This window comes from Pelodiscus sinensis, chromosome 2 (assembly GCF_052426305.1).
Source record: "Pelodiscus sinensis isolate ZL-2025 chromosome 2, ASM5242630v1, whole genome shotgun sequence".
In the NCBI taxonomy this organism is placed as follows: domain Eukaryota; kingdom Metazoa; phylum Chordata; order Testudines; family Trionychidae; genus Pelodiscus; species Pelodiscus sinensis.
Window position 1 is genome coordinate 120651731 of NC_143053.1, and position 21192 is coordinate 120672922.

At 43.4% G+C, this 21192-nt stretch overlaps 1 protein-coding gene across 1 annotated transcript in view; it reads right to left on the bottom strand.

Moving 5' to 3' along the window:
* Positions 1–21192, bottom strand: part of PHLPP1 (PH domain and leucine rich repeat protein phosphatase 1) — a 244809-nt gene that overhangs the window by 51697 nt on the left and 171920 nt on the right. The window contains exons 5-8 of the mRNA XM_014573530.4: positions 7668–7814; positions 6175–6405; positions 2721–2923; positions 739–799 (exon numbers count right to left, since the gene is read on the bottom strand). Of these exons, the coding sequence (XP_014429016.4) occupies positions 739–799; positions 2721–2923; positions 6175–6405; positions 7668–7814 (642 nt within the window). The remainder of the gene's footprint in view (positions 1–738; positions 800–2720; positions 2924–6174; positions 6406–7667; positions 7815–21192) is intronic.

Below are 21192 nucleotides of genomic sequence, written 5' to 3' on the forward strand. Positions count from 1 at the left end.
AGTCACTGAAAGTAGGAGATGCTGTTTTTGAAGCCTGGAAGTACGGACATAGTTCCAACCAAGTGGAGGAAATCTTCAGTCCGGGGAAACAACATGCATTAAAAACTAACTGAACAAAGCCAAAGAATAACATTTACAAGCATATTCCTGGTTTTCTGAAGGGTTGAAGCAAAAGAAACAATGGATTCTGACACCGGCCACAGTGGTGATAATAAGCTGAAAGGATGTCAGTCTGCACTGTTTCCAATACCTTTGGTTAGGAGCATGAGGAGCTCTAGCTGTGCGTGTGCAGGAAAATGGATACTGTTTATTAAAATCTCTGGACTCAGGCACATGCGTAGAATACACACAGGGACCAGCACTTGAAAAAACTGCACAACCTTAGCTTATCCCTGTTTAGGAAACTACTTGAACACATTCATAAGTGCTTTTTTGAATTGCATAATAGGAGCTCAGGGTAGGCCAGTGCTCTTTTTTCTCTAGATATGAGCTTCATAAAGGAAACACTGTTGTACATGAAGCACTCAAGAAACCTCCGTTACAAATCCTGCCAACCTACTTTGGGTGGCAAATCTTTTAAGCAATGAAGTTTATACAAAAGTAACTCACATCACCACCCTTCCATAATTCAGTTTCTACGCTCAGTAAAATACAGGAGAATGTAGCTTACTTCACATGAACTTAACAGATTGATATAAATGCTACAAATGGCATGAGAAAGCACATCATGCTTCTTACCTAGAAATATCCATGGAGGTCAGATAATTTGGAACAGGATATACATCAAGATGAACAAGTTCTGGGAGGGAGAAAGAGAACTCATTTTATGAAAAGTAAAACAGTCATTTAGTAGTGTCTGAGTGTTTTTCATATAAAGTATATTTTGCTATACAGTAGACTTGTACAATAAACAAAACAAATCATTTAAGATAGTACTTTGTGAATTTTAAAAAAGTAAACAAGTGACTAAGAAATAAAATTTCCCCACCTTCTTTCTACCCACCGCTCCAATCTTTGGCTTTATTAAATAGAGAGTAAATGAAATCAGACAGCAAAGGCAGGCACAAATCTATGCTTTTTCACTAATAGAGTCATTGTTACCTAGGAGCAGACTGTCTCCTCCCACTCCCAGATGGAATAGGCCATCTCTAAAATATGCCATACTCAACCAGATATCACAAATATCAAGTACATTCTTCAGTGGGGCTTTCAGTGACAATGTTAGAATTATCTGCATTCCTGTGGGGTTTTATTTTATTTTTATTTTTAAAAAAGCAGCCCAACAGGCCTTTCATAATTATGTACCACTAGTGACAGTATAAAGAAAGCTTGTATTAAGAGTCTCAATTCAAAAGACAAACTCACTAATACAGGCAGTCCCGGGGTTACGTACAAGATAGGGACTGTAGGTTTGTTCTTAAGTTGAATTTGTATGTAAGTTGGAACTGGTACATATTGTAGGGGAAACTCTAGCCAAACATTTCCCCAGAGCTCAGTTTTAATCTCCCACACCTCACTTCCCTCAGTCCTTTATTCTCAAGCTGAGGTGTCTGCTGAGAAAAGCCGCTCCGCGTCTCCCTGGTCTGCTGGGGGGGCGGGGGGAGTGGTCCTAGCTTCGCATCTCCCTGGTCTGCTGGGGGGAAGCAGCTAGTGAGGGGTTGCCTCACCCCATTTGTAAGTAGGGATCCGATGTAAGTTGGATCCATGTAACCCGGGGACTGCGTGTACATAAAAAGACAGTGTCCTAAAATGAAGCAGCACCCAATACAATACCTTCAGAGTTAAACTTACAAACAGTGACGTATGGTAGGAAAAAAGCACAAGGAAAGGGTTGAAAGACCGGACAGTAATAAATTATAGTGGCCGGTTGTGAACAGTCCCTTCCTTCTGTTTCAGTTTAGTTCTTGCCCATCACTTTTAACAGAAATAAGCATTTGATGACAAGTACTTGGGTTCTGAATGTCTGCCACAGCACATGCCTATATTTATGTTAACTTTTGGAAGCTGTAAAGACACATCACCTGACCTTTCATAGCCTAAATTATCCAAATCCACCTACTAAGATCAAATCCAATCAGAACAAGTGTGATGTGTATTTTTTTTAATGTAAACAATTTGAGTCTCAAGACCATTCTATGAATTTTATTCTCTTTTTAATTCAATGAGACAATATTTACGAAAAGATATTGCATAATCTCTATTAGGAATAATCCTAAAATGTTGACTGACCAGAGAATTTGTAAACTTTTTAGCCACAAAAGGTAGAGAGTTGCTCATAAAAAATACACACCACTTTACTAGGTTTCAAAAGGTCAATTGTTTCTTTCTGGAGGTAAGCAACTTTGAACAACAAAATATCTTAATCTGCTTTGGTAATGCAACACACATAGCATATAGCATAATTAGCACTTTCAAGACCCCTCTGACATTATATACTGAGGAGAGTTGAGAATGGAACTACATCCTTCATTCTAAATTTCAATAATATTGTGTCCTTCAAGTCAGCCACTTAGTATTATTTGAACAATTCCTGAAACTTAAAATTACCATTGACATGATACAAGTCATAAGGTTCCCTTTTATCCAAAGGCCATGTCACCAGACACCTTGATTAAGCCCAATTATATGTATTCCAATTAATAAGCACTCATACTGCAGTAAGAAAATGAGGTAACTAAAAAAAACAGACCTCAACATGATAGTCTTGAAAACAGCCTTACCATTTGAAAAGGCATAAAGAGCTTTGAGAAAATATCCACTGATTTTGAGGGTCACCAGATGGTTTCTTTCACAGTGTAGCACTTCAATGTTGTTGAAAATTGTTGCATCTAGTTCACAGAGTTTATTGTCCCGTAGATCTAACTGAGTCACATGATGCAGGAAGTCAACTTCATCCACCACCAGCCTCCTAATTACATTCAATCTTGCAAAGGCAGGGGAAAATAAAACATTATTAGTACACAATTATCCTGCCAAAAGGAACATGGAGTAGAGGATAAGAAAATTTGGCTTTCCAAGTAAGCTAATCCCCAATGGCTGGGTCAAAATGATAAGCATGTGGATCTTGACCTACTTGAATTTTAATTGTTTTATTTTTCCTTCCTCTTTCTGTAATAAAATAATAACTATCCAGTTTAAAATTATCATATCTACAGTTATACTGGGCTAATGACAGTATCTATCGTCTTTTGAAGAATGCTATGAGATCTATTGAGTAAGAGCTAGTGTTGTTATTGTGGTGTCAAACAAACATTATCCTGCTGTGATTTTCTCTAAAGTAACACAGAAAAGTACAACCTTTACAGTTCTGCAGGCCTTCAAAGAACCACAGTAATGATCTGGTGGACAGGCCTAGCAGATACAAGCATGTACCTCAAGTGCCAAACTGAGAATCTGCAAATACCAGGAGTCTGACTTACTGAAAGGCAAGTTCCACAGAATTCTCAATTCCACACCCAGTCATGCGGGTATCACTTCACGTCCTTCCAAATCAACCAAACACTAAGTCAGAAGAAAGCATACTGAACTCAAAAGCTAACGAGAGAGGGGAGGGTCTGGAAGAAAAGGCTTATCTAACAGATTAGTATCAAGCAAGCCTGGGTATAAATTTACAGTTCACCAGTTTGCCGCAGTCTAACTCACTCTGTGGACAAGAACAGTTCTTACTGCTTCCTTACTGTTTTCAATGCAGCACTTCCCATGTTGATGCCTGCCAGTTCTAAATTACTTCCCCAGGAGTTGTTTAAAGATGACACTTACAAAGGACCAAGGCGACAACTGAGTGCCCTCCAAAAATTGTTGGCTTTGACCCCAACTTTCAAGAAAAAAAGGAAGGGTGAATACAGGTTCTCTTTTTGATGTTTTGAACTGGAAAGGAAATGCTTCACCCTGATTTCACTGCAGCATCATATGTATCATGTACCAGATGTGGTTCATCAACAAACTGAACCCAACACACTCAAGCTGGTGGAGTACTACATTCATTATTTTTTAAAAAGTGGTGTTCATCTCCTGGGATAAAAGGAAACAGATGACAGACAGTCCCTGAACAGCAGACTTTCCCAAAGTTCAGGATATTTTGATATACTATGTTGATTCGGGAATACTAAGCACATCCAATGACAAGTATACATAAAAATAAAAACAGATAGACATGAACAGAGGTAACCATCTTCTATTCCTATACAAAGATCCCACAGTGTTGTACCGTATGTTTGATAGAATCATAGAAATGCAGGACAGAGGGACCTCGATTGGACTACATGGCCTAAGTCCTTGCTTTGAGAAAGGTCTGAGTATTATCTAGACTGTCCCTGACAGATGCTTCACTTGTTCTTAAAAATGAGAGATTCCAAAACGTCCCTAGGTAACTTGCTTTAGTGCTCAACTAACCTCAGTCAGGAAGATTTTCCTGATGACTAACTGACATCTCCCTTGCTGCAGTTTATGCCTATTACTTCTTGTCCTGTCCTCAGCGAAGAAGAACAACTTATAACCTCTTCACAGCCTTTTTTTTAGGGAAACTTGTCTCCCTTCTCTAAATACACCCAGTTTTTTCCAGTCTTTCCTTGTAGGCCATGTTTCCTTGACCTTTAATCAATTTTGTTGCACTCCTATTCTTTCTTTGTTTAGTCCGTATCTTTCTGAAACATGGTGCCCAGAACTGAACAGAGTACTCCAGTTCAGGCCTCCTCAGTGCTAAGTAGAGAGAGTTTTTAGGACTTGCCCCCTTTTCACAATGATGCACCTGACTTGTTCTAACTGAGCTGCACTTAAGGTGTGCTGATGAAAACTCACTCTAATAATGGATGTGGAAAATCAGTTTCAGAAAGAGAAGCTTGGACCACCGCGAACAGGGCAGGTGGCACCATGGAGCCAGTGCTGGGGGGCAACCGGCTTTTAAGCCGGCTTCCCCCAGCACTAGCTCCTGACTGCTCTCCTCTTGCTGCCTCTGTAGTAAGTAAGGGGGCAGGTGGGTCTGTAGAGCTAGCATGCACTAGGAGCTGGTTTGAAAGCCACTCCCTACACACATCAGCTCCAGCCTGTCCTCTCCCCTGCCCCCCCCTCCCCGGCACTACTGCCTCTCTATCAGAGGCAGCAGTGTGGAGGTACGAGGCAGCAAGGGGGAGGGAGAAATGCATGTAGTCAGCTTATCGATTAATCCCATAGTTGACTAAATGTTGACATCCCTACTACAGAGCCCTGCTGGCAGGAAATTCCATCCTTACTTTGGTGCTGGCTCTTTTCCCTTTGGAGGAGAAGGAACATGCTATCATTAAAAGGATACAGCAGGCCAAACTTGGGGCTTGAGGACTGGCCTAAGGAGGGATCTGAGCATGCGGTAAGATTTGGCTACTATTCAAAGGGAAGAGGATGACTTAATACATGACTGATGCTGAGGCTTTATGGGGCTGTTGAGACTGTGTGACTAATGGAGGGGGAGTTCCTTTTAGGCATTTTAGATTTGTGTCATACCTCGCAATGACTGTTCTATTTAATGACACTAGAGTTCTGTTCATGCTAATAAAAATGCTGGGAGAGAGCTGTGTATCGGAGTGATTCCTGGGTGAATTCATGCTTCCCCAAAGAATTTGGAACAATCTAGCAGAGAGAAGAACCACACCACTGTTGTTTAAGTAGAGGACTTGTCAACACACTGCTGAGATCATCAATAAATTACTACACATGGCGAATTTGGCTAAGTATTGTAAAGCTAACTAATCTGTGCAGAATCATAATTTTGTTCCTTGTTCTTTCCCCTTCACTGCCTACTTGTTTATCTAGGCCATCTGTTATTTCTTGTCTTTTAGGTTGTAAGCTCTTTCACACAGGGGACTATCATTTATTGTGTGTTTATATAGCACTATCGCAAACCTTGCAATACCATCAACAGGCTCAACCTGGTTAGGACTGAGCCTGATGGTATTGCAAGGTTTGTTTTTTAACCTTACAAATTTTTTAAAATATACATCAAATCCATTTCCCCAACCCCCACCTTTCCTCAAAAGAATTCTAGTTGCCATAAACTGTGCACATTTGTATAGTACGATCTAAAAAACATGGTTAAGATGAACTAATATTAACAAAATCAGATGCAGCACCAACTGTCAACCATTTAAGAAATAAATCCACAAATAACTCAAGTTTGCTTATTTTCCCCTCACAAGCGTTTACCTTAGATCCACATGTTTAATATGTGGCATTCTTCTTAATGCCTGTAGACTGAGTGTCTCCATACAGTTTCCAGACATACAGAGTTTATCCATGCCATTTAGCTTCTCTAGTACTCCTGGAATGTCAGTGAATTCATTGAATGAAAGACTCAGATAATTGAGCTGATGTATTCTCTCCAACTCAGCAGGAAGGGAGTGAAGAAAGTTACCATCCAGCAAAAGTGTCTGCAAACTAAGGGGAAAATGAAGTGATCCTTTACATGGTATCTCCTGGTTATGAACACGCATTCAGCACAAATAAGGTCAACTAAAGTTATATGGAACAAAGTGTACAGAAAATGGACTAACGAGAAAAGGTTAAAGACATGCATAAAATAAAAAGGGGGGGGGGCTGGTGCGCGCAAGTCCTGCTTATTCTGAACTGTGGATCCTAGATGTGTTTTTAGAATTCCCACTTTTATATGTTGCCTTCTTCATCATTGTTCCTTCAAGAAATGGATTTTAACTCTGTTGCCCCAATATTAACATAATTATTATATTGAGATAAGGATGTTAAATAGCAACTGACTGACTAATTGAATAGCCGATGCATTTTGCAATGACTATTCGATAGTTAATAGGTCCATTCTGCCTTGGAAGTGCAGCAATAGCCCTAGGGCTGTTGCTACACTTCAAAGGCAAGCACCACATGGAGCCCAGGATCAGCTGGGGACTACAGCTGATCCTGGGCTCCACATGGCATTGCCTCTTTGAAACACTGCGAGGAGCCAGACGCTGGACTCACTGCAGCGTTTCCAAGCAGCAGCATCACATGGAGCCCTGCGATCAGCTGAGGACTCCCCACCAACCCAGGCTCCATGCGGTGCTGCTGCTTTGAAACGCTGGGAGGAACCTGATGCCGGGCTCCCTGTGGCATTTCAAAGCAGCAGTGCCATGTGCAGCCCAGGGTCAGCGAGTGAGTCTCTAATCCTGGGATCCACATGGTGCTGCTGCTTTGAAATGGCACGTGCAGCCTGGTGTCACCCCAGATGGCTGTGGGCTGCATGCGGCATTTCCAAGCGGCAGCATCACATGGAGCCTGGGGTTTGACCCCAGGCGTCAAGAAGCACTGCCGCTTTGAAGTACCCCATCCACTTCACTTCCCTTACTGCCTCTTTCTGACTGAGGCAGCAAGGGGGGTGGGAAGCGACTTGTCAACTAGTATGTCAACTATCCATTTGCTTATCAGATAGTCGACTAGTTCTTCATATCGCTATATTGAGAACAGAAAAACTACAAATACAAAGGAGCCTTCCCCCACCTATTGATTGTGACTGCTCAACACAAGAATAAAAAAGTCAGCCCTCTGTGAGGAACAACCAAGGTAGAGTGAACACCGCAACAAGTGACAGAACAAAAACATACATATAAGTAAAACATGGAAAGAGATAACTATCTTCTATCCCTGTACCAAGATCCCACTGAGCACATAAACCAAGTGTTGAAAATACCTACTTGTGCATATCACCTACTGCTGCTGGAATGCTTTTGAGGGCATTACAGGACACATTGAGTTCAGTCAGAGTTGGAATACTGCAAACTGCCAACGGGAAGTCTCCTAAATTATTATTGGAAAGGTTAAGGCTCTTCAACTTTGTGAACCTGTAAGAGAAGTACAAGAAACCACACTTCAGGAAATGGAATATAAAATGTACCAAGTTACTATAGTTGCCTTGTAGTAACTGAAATATAATAGGGATGTGAAAGCGTAACCATGTTCATGGTTAACCGATGAGCCTGGGCTACTCGGTTAGTGTTCACAGCTATATACAGCCTCCTGGCACATATAGAGACCGAGCTGAAAAGCCAGCTCCTAGTGTGCACAAACTCCTGGGGAGCTGCCTCCCCCCCCCCCATTATATCAGAGTCAGCAGCATGGGGAGAGCAGCAGGTAGGAGCGAGTGTGTGCGGGGAACCAACTGCTCCCTCCGATGTCACTGCTGAATTGTTCAGCAATTACACGTTTACTTAAACGCATTTTAACAATACAATGCAATGTATGTTTGATTACTTGAATGCGGCTATACCAGGGCTGGACAAAATATGGTCTGTAGGCTCCTTGCTTGCCCACTCCAGCGCACATTGAATCCAGCTGCGTGTGTGCCTCTGAATGCTGAGAGCCTGGGTAAGGGGGCGAAAGGCTTCTCACACATCCTTCCATCCCTAGTAGCTCCCATTGGCCAGGTTCTGGCAAATAGCAGCTGCCTGTTTGAAAGACAGGCAGTATGTCAAGTGCCCTTCCCCCATAATTCCTTGGGCTCAACAGAAAACATGGCCCTGCCAGCTGCTCTGAGAACATACAGGGTGTAGAAGGCAGGGACCTAGGCTGAGGAACCTGCGGAGCTGCTGGCTGGGAGCTGCCCAGGTAAATATCTCCCAGCCAGAGCCTTCCTCTGGTCCCCAGCCTCCCCTCTCCCAACCTTCTGTTCCCCCCTCCAGCCCCCGTACACCTACCCAGACACTGCATCCCCACCTACACCCCTCATGTCACAGCCCCCTTTGCATCCCAATCCACTGTCCCTGCTCACAACCTAAATCCCTACATCCCCTTCTGCACTCCTGCCCCAGGTGACAACCCTCTCCCAGACCCTGCACTCCTTTCTCCTGCACTCCTCCCCCAGGTCAGAATCCTCTTCTGCACTCATACCCCTCCCGGACTCTGCACATCAACCCCCTGTCCCAGGTCCCAATCAAACCCCTGCACTCCTAAACCAGGTCATAATCCCCTTCTTTCAGACTCCCTCCCAGATCCCACACCCCAATCCTTTACCCAAACCCCCTCCTGCACCCAACCTCCATCCCAGACCCTGTACCTCCTCCATTAATATAATAGAAGAGTGTGGCCCTTGACCTTTTAGCAAATTCTTGGAATGCCCTCCAAACAATTATTGCCCACTCTTTTGATATACTTTCACAGCAGATTTGGAAGTTCAGTTAAAGACATGCAAGACATCCACTAAATGATGCTTTGACACCAAGGGAACAGTCACATTAGGCATAGGCAGAAGGAACCCAGAGTGAATTACTAAATACATTTTCTACAAATGTATCAGAGTGCAATCTATTCCCTCTCACACATCAGAATATTATGGTAGATTATTTTTAACAAGATCTTCTAAGGCATTTGATTTTGCAACTGAAGAGCTGCCGTACTTTAACACTCTTCTGCTACAGGACTACCCATATAGTTAGTGGCATCAGTTATCAGGTCTATGGTTCCCACTGAGTAAGTCCTTTGAACTGAAAAAACCTGTGCTGCACGGCTGTTTTGTTCATCTGTGCAGACTTCGTATCTCAACTGAAAATTCTTAAGATTTTTTTTTGTTAATTTGTACTGAAATGGAATATCCATTATAGTAAACTTAAATTTAGCCACACTTGTGATAATGGAAGAAGCACTTAATCTCAGTTCTTCATATCTACAAGGATGTCTGCAATTATAGTGATTTCATAATTTTATCCTCCCAATGCATGTCATGGAATTCCTCAAGTGTTAGGTTTCTCATATCTCTTGAAAGGAAAACTTCCATATGCTGCCTTTGCTCCTCTTGTTAAGTTAAAAATGGAGAGAGAAAAAAATAGAGGACAATCCAATTAGCCAGCCTGCATGTGCAGCAACATTGTTATGGTTGCCTAACAACCACTGGGAGGAGTGCCTAAAGGCAACTAACTGGATGAATGAAAAGACCTGTGTCAGAGCCAATGGATGAGAGGAAGCGCTCTTCTGGCATGGCTAATTCTAATGCATGTTATTCAGACTTCATTTTCCCCATCAGTAAATCTCAATTTCTTTGTGTGCTTCATATAAAGTCAGTGAAAATGGTACCACACATAATGACACTCATGCTACAGACCAAAATGAGTTCTAAAAGTATGCCTTTAAAAGTCTGAAAGTCCTGCAACATTTCCTAAATATCTTTAACCTAAAATGGTTTATTCCCCAATTAGAGAACTAGGACAAGCAAAGCAATAAAAACAGTTACAAATAAAAACTACAAACAAAATTTAAAGGTAGGGAACAATCCAATTAGCCAGCTTGCAAGTGCAGCAAAGCTGATATTGCTGACAAAGACTAAATACTGTCACTGATGAAAACTTTGCAAATTAAGATATAAATAATGCCTTCATACAGTAATTATGAGATTTCAAAATTATATGTATTATATATAAAGGGCAGAGGCTATGTCACTGGAAGCAGAGATAATAAAGACATGTAATATTTACTCAATGACATAAGAACAGCCATCCTGGAACAATATACTATTTTCCAACTGTGGCCAGTACCAGATGCTTCAGAGGGAATGAACAGAACGGGGCAATTATCACATGATCCATCCCCTCTCGTCCAGTCCTAGCTTCTGGCTGTGAGAGACTCAGGGACTCCCAGGGCATGAGGTTGCACTCCTGACCATCTGGCTAATAACCACTGATGAATCTATACTCCAGAGCCTGGCTAATTCTTTGCTAAATCCAGTTAGCTTCTGGCCTTTACAACATCCTCTGACCATGAGCACCTCCGACTGACTGGTCTATGAGAAATACTTCTTGTGTTTGTTTTAAATCTGCTGCCTATTCATTTTATTTAATGACCCCAGTTCTTGAGTTATGTGAAGGTATTAAGTAATACTTCATTGTTTGCTTCTCTAAGACACTCATTTTGTAGACCTTGATCATATTGCCTCTTTTCTAAGAATGAGCAGTCCCAGTCCTTTTTTTTTTCCCTCCTCATGGGGAAGCTATTGCATATCCCTAATCATTTTTGTTTGTCCTTCTCAGTGCTTTTCCCAATTCTAATATATATCTTTTGAGATGAGGTGACCAGCACTGCATGCAGTTTTCAACGTGTGGCTGTACCATGGATTTATATAGTGACAATATCATAATCTCTCTTATCTATCCCTTTCCTAACGGTGCCCAACTCTCAAGTTTGACTGGTGCTCCTCAATGAGCGATGTTTTCAGAGATCTATGACTCCTTCAAGATCCCTTTTTGTGACAACAGCTAATTTATTTTGCATGTATAGCTGGGATTATGGCTTTTTTTTTAAATCTACATTACTTTTGCACTTACCAACACTGAATTTTATTGCCAGTTTTATTGCCAGTGAGAAATAGATGGCTGAAGTTCTTTGTTCACCTAAGATTTAAGGCCACCAGCTTTATTTCACACGTTTACCTGATTAATAGGAAGTATAATCAGATTGCAAGGAAGAAAATCATCATCTGATTTTGTCCAAGATAAGGGATTACATCTCACTGATGAAACTTCATCATACTTCCCCTCCCACCCCCAGGCTATCAAGAACGTGCCTCACAACAGACCCAGATATATATAGAAATAATATTCCAATATACTATAACTTCAATTTGCAATAAAGTAAAAACAGGGGAGGTAGAGGGTTCAAGTCAGCCATAAGAAAGTTATATAAACAGAATATAGGTTGCAGCCTCACTGTGTTGCAAACCTGAAGACTTAGGAGGTGATTCAGGATTTTTACCTAGTGAGCAAGTGGAAACTAAAATTTACTAGAAGATGCAAAGTGCAAACCTTAAATAAAAATGCAGGTAATCAAGTGCAGAGTACAACGTGCATGCGAAAGGAAGAGAGGAAAACACTATGATTATACTAGCTAGCAGCCACTTCGTAGTGAGCACATAGATACAAGTGTAAGTGTGCATGTGTTTAGAAAGGACTTGCCTAAACATTCTATCACCTAATCAAAAATATTGGGAAGGAAATCGTATGTTCATAGGGGTAATTTATGGGCATTAAAATGTAACTAGTCCACCTCAAAGAAAACTCTTTAACAAAAAAAACAACAAAAAAACCCACTGAACTAGAATACCCAGTTCATTTAAATAAAAAGAATATACACTGAATTAATATTCCTAGAAAGTCATCACCATAAAAAACATGCAAAAATAGTGCTCTTTGAAGATCTTGGAATTATCAAGAGGTAGTTACACAGACTCCTGAGTACGTTTCAAACATCACACAGAAGATAATTCTGATGGTTAAATTACATGTAATTCTAAGAAAGGACTGTATACTTCGAATTACCCCCACATTGGAGAGCAAATTCAGATGACTAGAGGGGAATAGGTGCTGTTTATTTCTCTCTCTGTTTGTTCTCTCAGTTCCAAGATGCTTAAGCCACATTCTTCATACAGCAGTGTAAATTATCAAGCAGATATACTAATAAAGGTTGGTAGGCAGTTGCTCAGAGAATTAAGATAGTAAGTCAAGCTCACATCTAAGTCACCTGTTTCACATTATTAACAGCATGAATCCCAGAATGGTCTAGAGCAGTTGTGGGCAACCTGTGGCCTGAGGTTTCTATATCAGGATTCTATGTGTGGCCTGCAAGACAATTTATGTTGCTCACATGCAGGGTGGTCAGATGTTGCTGGTTACCATCCTCAGTTTTTTTTCCTACGGTATTATTAAAGAGACATGCATGTAAAGTAAGAGAATTAGTGAAGTGAGGTGCATGCTGATTACACAGGTTGAACCTCTCTAGTCCAGCACCCTTAGGACCTGACCAATGCTGATGCAGAGAATTTTCCGAACCTCGGGAGGTCAATACTGTCTAGCTGCACTACCAACACTTCCATTGCTTACTGGGCTCTTGGAAGACATTTAGGGGTAAATTAGAGCTCAACAACAGCACAAAACACTAAAAGTCAAGACTAGTGGCTGTAAACAAACTTTATGGGACCGCGGGAAACTCGGTCACGTGTATAAGTGGACATCTGGCTAACTAAAATCATGCCGGACCACAGATGTTGTCGGATCAGAGAGTGCCGGACTATAGAGGCTCAACCTGTATGTATCATTAGATGCAGAGCAAGTGCATAGCTCTCAGTCAAACAGCTGCTACAGTTCAATTGGTACACCTCACAAATTCTAGGTATGCAAGCACGGTTGGCAAAACGACCCTATCCCGAGAGACCATCTTGGTTATGACAATCTTGTGGCCCACCAAGATGAAAGAGGCCCACTCATTAGGCCCGCTCACTAGCCTAGGATGCACAAGGTGTTTTGTTATTCTGGAACATTGCCAAAAAGGAACTGATCTGAAATACTGATTTCACTTTCATACTTTTTATATTTAGAGACTTATGGTATTAGTTACTTTGTCACTGATAAAAGTAGGATACCATGCGGATATATAAGGGTATGTCAACACTTGCAGCCTAATTCGAACTAGGGTTGTAAATGTAGGTGTTCGGAATTGCAAATCAAGCCCAGGATTTAAATATCCCGCATTTGATTTGCATCTTCCTGGCCAGGCACCATTTTTGAAATTACAAGCCCGAAGTAACTGCCCGCATCTACACGCGGCAGTGAAACGGGCATTCGAAATAAAGCCCTAATTCGAACTACCTGTTAAACCTCACTGCAGGAGGCAGTTAACACTGTCATAACTGCCGAAGTAACAGGAAAAGCGGTGACAAGCAAAATGGATGCTTCTGCAGTATTCCCTGGTAGGGGAAAAACTCCACAATATACATCATTTGTTAACTGCTTGATCATGCTCACTGTGTAATTCAAGATGTGCCACATCCTCTCCCTCCTGTCTCTAGACCAGTGATTGTCAGCCATTTAAGCACAAGATCACTTTTTGAATTTAAGTGCAAACCAAGGACTACGTCAAACCCAAATACCCTTGCTCCGCCTTCTCTAAGGCCCCCCAACTTGCTCATTCCATCCGCCTTTCTCAGCCCTCCCTCACTTTCACCAGGCTGGGGCAGTGGGATGGGGTGCAGGCTTTGGTTCTGGATTAAGGGATTTGGAGTGAGAAGCGGACGCTGAGCTGAGCCTGGGGCAGGCAGTTGAGGTGCCAAAGGAGGTTCTAGGTGCAGGTTCCGGGAGGGCATTTGGATGCAGGGGTGCTAGGGCAGGGGTCTGGGGTGCAGGAGGGGCTTCATAACTGGGGCAGGGTTTCAGGATGTGAGCATCAGCTGAGCACTGCTTACCTCATGTGGCTCCTGGGTGGTGATGCAGTGGAGCTAAGGCAGGTTCACCCCTGCCCTGGCCCTGCACCACTCCTAAAAGCAGCCAGCAAACTCCTTCCCAAGTCCTGTTGTGCCCCCTCTCTGCTCTGTGGAGACAGGATACAGGGTGGACACCTTAAGATCAGCACCCCCTCCTTTTCCTCCTCTGCCCTGCACAGAAAGCAAAGGCTCCTGAGGGGACAGCTCCAAGACAAAGGGCAGGGGATGTACAGCTGTCTGGGGGGGAGAGGAGAGCTGAAGTGCTGGGCTTGACAACCTCTTGGCCAAACCAGTTAGGATCCCATCAGAGGCTCCAAGATCTACCAGTAGAACCCAATCTACTGGTTGGTAACCACTGTTCTAAACCAATGGTTCTCAAACTGTGGGTTGGTACGCCAACATGGGCTGCAATTCCATTTTACCGGGGCTACTAGGGCTGGGATTAAAATTGCTAGGACCAGAGGCCACGCCAAAGCCTTAGCTCCACCACCTGTGGCCAAAGCCAAGGGCCAAGAACTCCAACACCTTAGGCAGCAGGGCTCAGGCTTCAGTTTCAACCGGGAGCATCAAGGCTCAGACTATAAATCCCCCAGCTGTGGCAGAAGCCCTTGGTCTTTGACTTTGCCCCCCCCCGCACAAAGGGCAGCAGGGCTAGGGCGGGACCAGCTTTGGTCCCCCCCCAATCTTGGCATAGTGTAGTGATTTTGGTTGTCAGAATGGGGTCATGGTACAATGAAGTTTGAGAACTGCTGCTCTACACTTTGCCATTCTTCAAAATAAGCTACTCTTGTAGAATTGTGCTTCCTTCATTTCCTGACTACGTCAATATCAGAAAACTCAATTCTGAGCCTTCTATAATTTCCCTGACCAAAGACAGTCTTACTTTAAGCTAGAGCAAAGTGCTGACATATCAACCTAGTCTTTGATCATACAATATGACTGAACACTAATTGCTATAATTGAACTAAATAACTTCCACATTTTTTGTTCTTGAAGCTGCCAATTTAGGAGAAACTCTAATTTGACATACAAAAGGTGGGAAGGTGGGTGGGGGTTAAAAAGCCAAGTTCTCTATCGCAGCAACATGCACATTATCACAGTTTCTAATGTTAGGATTCTGATGCACTTGAAGAGCACAAAAAAAGGAAACTAGAGATAACCAATTTGTACTATGCTTATCAAAAGTGTTTATACAAAAAGTTGATTTTTTACTATATCTAGCCAGGATACCAAGCGTAATCAGGAAACAAGCCCGAAAAAACAATACCCCCCCCCCCCACACTGATCCCTTTGGTCTTTTATGCCTTTATTTTATGGTTACAATGGAATATCATTTCAGACAGCAAGAAGAGTTCTTCCACAACTCCAGCAGAACTTTGCTAGCAATAGTTACCAGTCAAGCAGGATGTGGGAATTAAGTACAGGCAGTCCCCAGGTTACGTACAAGATAGGGACTGTAGGTTTGTTCTTAAGTTGAATTTGTATGTAAGTCGGAACTGGTACATATTGTACCCCAGGTGTCCCCGATTCAGCCGCTGCTGAAACTGACCAGCAGCTGACTACAGGAAGCCGGAGGCAAAGCTGCTTTGCCCCGGGGTTCCTGGAATCAGCCGCTGATCAGTTTCAGCAGCAGCTGACTTGGGGACACTTGGGGTAGAGCAACTGGGGTGCTGCCAGGTTGGTTCCCGCATCCAGATTCAGCCGCTGTTGAAACTGACCAGCAGCGGCTGATTCAGACACGCCTGGGGCAGAGCAGCTGGAGTGCTGCTAGGTTGGTCTGTAAGCACCGACCCTTGGCACGGCGGGACCAACCCGGCAGCACCCCAGCTGCTCTTGGGGACACCTGGGGCAGAGTAGCTGGGGTGCTGCTGGGTTGGTCCTGCAGCGCTGCACCTCGGCACTGCGGGGACCAACCCAGCAGCCCCCCAGCTGCTCTACCCCAGGCATCCTGATTCAGCCACTGCTGAAACTGACCAGCGGCGAGAAAAACCTGGTCTGCTGGGAGGGGTGGGGGAGGACACGTACTAGCTGTGCCCCCCCCCCCCCCGAGCAGACCAGGGAGACGCGGGCGGCAGGACCGCCGAGACGCGTCGCGGTCCCGCCGCCCGTGTCCTTGCTCCACATCTCCCTGGTCTGCTGGGGCCCCCCCCTCAGCAGACCAGGGAGACATGGAGCAGCTTTTCTCGCCGTGGAGGACGTGGGCAGCGGGACCGCCGCGGCACGTCTCAGCGGTCTGCTGGGGGGTGGGGGTGGGGGCGCAGCTAGTGCGGGGTTCCCTCACCCCATTCGTAAGTAGGGATCCGACAGAAGTTGGATCCACGTAACCCGGGGACTGCCTGTATTGGAACTGAACCTACCTACATGCCCAAGATTTGCTATACTGGCTGGTAACCTCAAGGAATGTGCCCAAGAGCTCACAGGCTTTTTAAATTTATTTCTTGCTACTAATCCATGTTATTGTACTTTACCTATCCTCTCATATCCTCCTGGACCATAGGATGTTAACGCCTCTTCAAGGGATTAATTATCCTAGAGCCATAAATACAAGACAGACAGCATCTCTTTTCCCTTTAAGGTATTGTCATTAAGACTGTAAAGTAGCCATGTAATTGTTAGGATCTAGCTGTTTTCAAATGGGAAAACCCTTCCTTACAGCTAGATGACTCAAAGACTGTGCTGAGTGCAGGTGGATCTGTTCAGTCTTTCAGCAATAACCCAGATGCTGAGGGATATCCTGACCCCCAAGGAAGTCTATAGAAACATTCCCATTGGCTTAATACACCCAGAATATCACTGCAGGATTTCACTGCAGATACCTGAGAAGGAGAGTGCTTCAGATCTCTTCCCCTCCATTTTGAAGGTAACATTATTGTATGGTCTCTAACCCATCTGAGAATAGGGATGGCAACACAAAAAACTAGATGGGAAAAGTAATCCAGAAACAGGGAACAGAGAGGTAATTGATTAATTTTAGGACAATGGTTGTATTTGTTTGGCTACCAAACGTATTAACACCACAGTTAAGTGAACGAGCAACTAAAAAGCATAACCACTATGTTTTAAACTGCAAGTAGACTGCTTGGAAAGTGACCCTTCTCTTTCAGGAGTTTCTTTTTAAAGAAGAAGAATGTGTCAAAAAAATACTTGGAAAGCTTTTCAAATTACTATGATTACACACAAAGCTCCCCATGCAAGAGGCTTTTTCAACAATCTCCACCTCTTCCTTGCTATGGCAAATTTTCTTGACACCCAGTTTCTGTTGCTAACAAGCAAATAATCCTGCTACTATTGTAACCAAAATAAAAACAGTATTAAATTAAGCATATGTAACTACCACAGGTAGAATCTCAGTAAAATAGTGAGCAAAATCTCCACTTCTCTATTCCAGGATGCAGTACACTATTTAAAAAACAACATCAAGAAAAAGTTTACCACATGATTTAAACTAGGTTTGGCCAGAATCCCAGCCTGCCAAGTGTATGTAAATTGGAAAGCCTGTCCAATTAATTTAGTGGTTGAGGATATCACTGTATTTTCATACTAACCATATGTGATTACAAGATAAAAGGGAATATTCAGTGCAAATAAGCTAGTGAAGATTTTAATTTCCTACTTACTCCCATTTAAAACATTTTATGGTCAGGAAATTCAGCTGCTGTCTTTCAATATATTGCTTTGACAATTACAGAAGGTAATATGCCTCTGCTATTTAACTTGCTGGTACAGATATTACATTTAAAATTGATTTAACAAAATAATAAAAAAGGGACGAGCATTCAAATTCATTTAATTGATAAAAGAAAAATAGTTTTCCAGAGATGAAAAATAAGTCCATTTAAATTTAGAACTAGCTTGAATAAGCTAATGTGAAAAAGCTTTTCCAACTGACAATACAGGGGAATTTTAATTGAGCAAAATATAAATATCCACCCCTGTAAACAAACCAGGAAATCTAGAAAGACATCTCAGCTGATGCAAAAGTACTAGGTGATCTTTTATTGCTCACAGGTAGTTACCACATCACTCTTTTCTACAACTCACTCCTAAATAGCCATCATTATGATACTGACCAGAACAATCAATGCATGTGATGTGATATCACAAGAAGAATAACAGAGGAGACTACAAATTGTATTATAAAAAGACAGATTTCTTCTTCAATTAACCATAGGGTTGCCAGGTGTCCGGTTTTAAACCGGACAGTCCGGTATTTCAGCTTTCTGTTTGGGAAACAAATTGAGAAGATACCGGACATATAAATGTCCGGTATTTTCTAATTAGGTAAGTTTTATTATTATCACGAATATCAGCACGTAGTTGCATACTGCCTGGCTAGTAGACGTGCTCATGCTGCGTAGACGTCTACCAGCCAGGCAGCACACAACTACGCAGTAGAGGGGGCGGGGCCAGGATGGAATCTCGACTGTGCACAAGACGGGCAGCACCCCAGAATCTGTGTGCATCCGGGCCAGCCCTGCTCCCCGCCAGCCGGTTCCTCCCCAGCCAGCCCCACTCCCCCCAACCCCTCCCCAGCCAGCCCTGCTTCCCACCAGCCAGCCGTTCTTGCCCCCCCGATCTCCCCTGGCCAGCCCCACTCCCCCTAACCGCTTCCCAGCCAACCCCGCTCCCCTCCCAGATGGCACACTTAATCTCAGATGGGTGGGGGGAGCCCGGTATTATTCTGAAATCATCTGGTAACCCTAATGAACCGTTCAGAAAGGGAGAGCGAGATAAATACAAAATGGTGAACTAAGTTTCATCAAGACTTCAAGCAGCTAGAAAGGCAGATCTAAGAAGAGTTCCATACAAGCGGCACAATCCCTGGAATGCCTTGCATGCTCTAACCACCTTTTAAATTAAGTTTCATGCTATAATTATCTTACTATATCCATAAAAATAATTTTTCCTGCAGGATGACCGAGACACATCACATCACTCTGCGTCCCGCAGCCTCTCCTCCCCTCCCTTCCTGGTGCTGTTTAGCTGGGGGAAGAGCGCAATCCCAGAGAGGGCCCCCTACCCTGTCAACCAGGGGGAAGAGCCGGGGCCAGGGCCACGCAGTCTTTCCCCCGGGGGAGGACATGGAGGGCTTTCCCCCTCTCAGGGGGAGCAACCAGCTGTGGCGTGGCCCGGCCCAGCCCTCCAGAGCCCGGAGAGAGAGAGAGAGCGCCAGCGTGACTCTGGGCCCGTCCCCTCCTGGCACATGAGGGGAAAGCTGGCCCTGGCCCTAGGATTGCCAGGTGTCCAGTATGACCCAGACAGCCTGGTATTTTTGCCTCCTGTCTGGTAAAAAAAATTCAGAAAATACCGGACACCTAAAATGTCCGCTATTTTCTGATATTTTCCTGGACAGGAGGCGAAAATCCTGGGTGCTTTCCTGACTCTGCAGGGGAGCTGTCTGGCCTGGAGCAGGAAGACAAGATGGCAGACAGCCAAAAAGCCCTCTCTCAAAGGGGCCATGTCCTTTCCCCCCTCAACAACTTTGGTCCCCCCTCTTTCTTTTTTCAAACAGAATTTCCCCCTTTGGGGGGAGGTTCAGTATTTTTTGTTAAACCATCCGGTAACCCTACCTGCCTCCCACCCTTCAGTGGTGGGGGGAAGAGGCAAAGAGCAGCTGGAGGGAGGCCCAAGTGGCCTGGGGCTGGTCCCTCCGTGGGAGCAGGGGGGAAGAGCTGGTGTCGGGGTGGCCTCAGACCCTCCCTGGTAGTGGGGGAGAGGGGAAGAACTACCACGGTTTGAGCCAAGCTTGACACATGCCACGGCTTAGCCGCAGGGGTTAGTGTTAGGCCACAGTGCAGGGTGGGGAGGGAGAGAAATGTCTGAGCAGCAGAGGTGGGGAGGGAAAAGGGGCTGGCATAGTCCAATGGTGGGGAGAGCCAGGGTTGCATACCTCCCACAACAAGTGGCTGGCGAGCGCAGCGAAAAGGGGACACAGCCCCCTAGTACACTGTATTGATAATTTGCTCCCTGCTTTGCCCAGTTTAAAAAGGAGTATATTAAGCTTAAATCAACTCGAAAAGGAAGTATAATTCACCAACTGTAAATTCTTGAGACTGAATTAACACATTTGCTACCTCTATTTTCACTTCATCTCAATCTCTATAAAACATTACAAATAAAATAGTTTTATTTTAATGACATGCAAACATCACTGCATTGAAGATCACTCACCATTTCCAGTACAAGCCATTTGTCTCCAAAAACTGTACTGAAATGGTAATGTCTTTGAAGTTAGAAGCTAGCTCACTATACAAAGTTTCAGACTATCATTTTGGATTTCAAGATAGGAGAAAATGGATGAAAGTTAAAATCTTACAAAAATTCATATTAGCAGCTTTAAAACTACATCAAAAAGGAATAGTCAGAAATAGACCAATACGTAATCTTGATTATTTATTTTGAGAACCTTTAAAAGTCTATCCATGCCAAAACAGGCATTTCCAGAGGCAAAAAATCCCGTTTAATATTACTGATTCATTAAATTCCACAAGAATCAAAGTTACCTGATGCACCTTAAGTGCTGCTAGACTAAAATGTTTTACTTTATAGCATAGTTCATAGCATCCTGTATTGAGTCGTCTTCTCCCCCCCTCCCCCTCTTTTTAGCCACTATGCAGAAATGAAATGCTAAACTGTTTCTGCTTCCAGGTGGTTTTGCTTATAAAAAAATTTAGTGCTTTTCAAAACATAAAAATGTTTGCTGTTTATTAGACTTAGTCTATTATTTTGGGTTTTGACGGTATTTTTGTCCAGAATTTTATAATTTATTTTGTTTAGGTTTGTTGAGCTTTTTTGTTTAAGAGAAAACTAAATAGTGCAACTACAAGTAGTCAAAATGATGTTTATAAACACTATCAAAATCAGACAGTTTTTAACCTGACATGCTTTTCTTCAGTCACCACTTCCAGGCAATCCTCTTTGCCCTCTTATAAGCACCCCTTCCAGCATGTTTCCACAGTCCTGCACCCACCCAACCCAGCCAC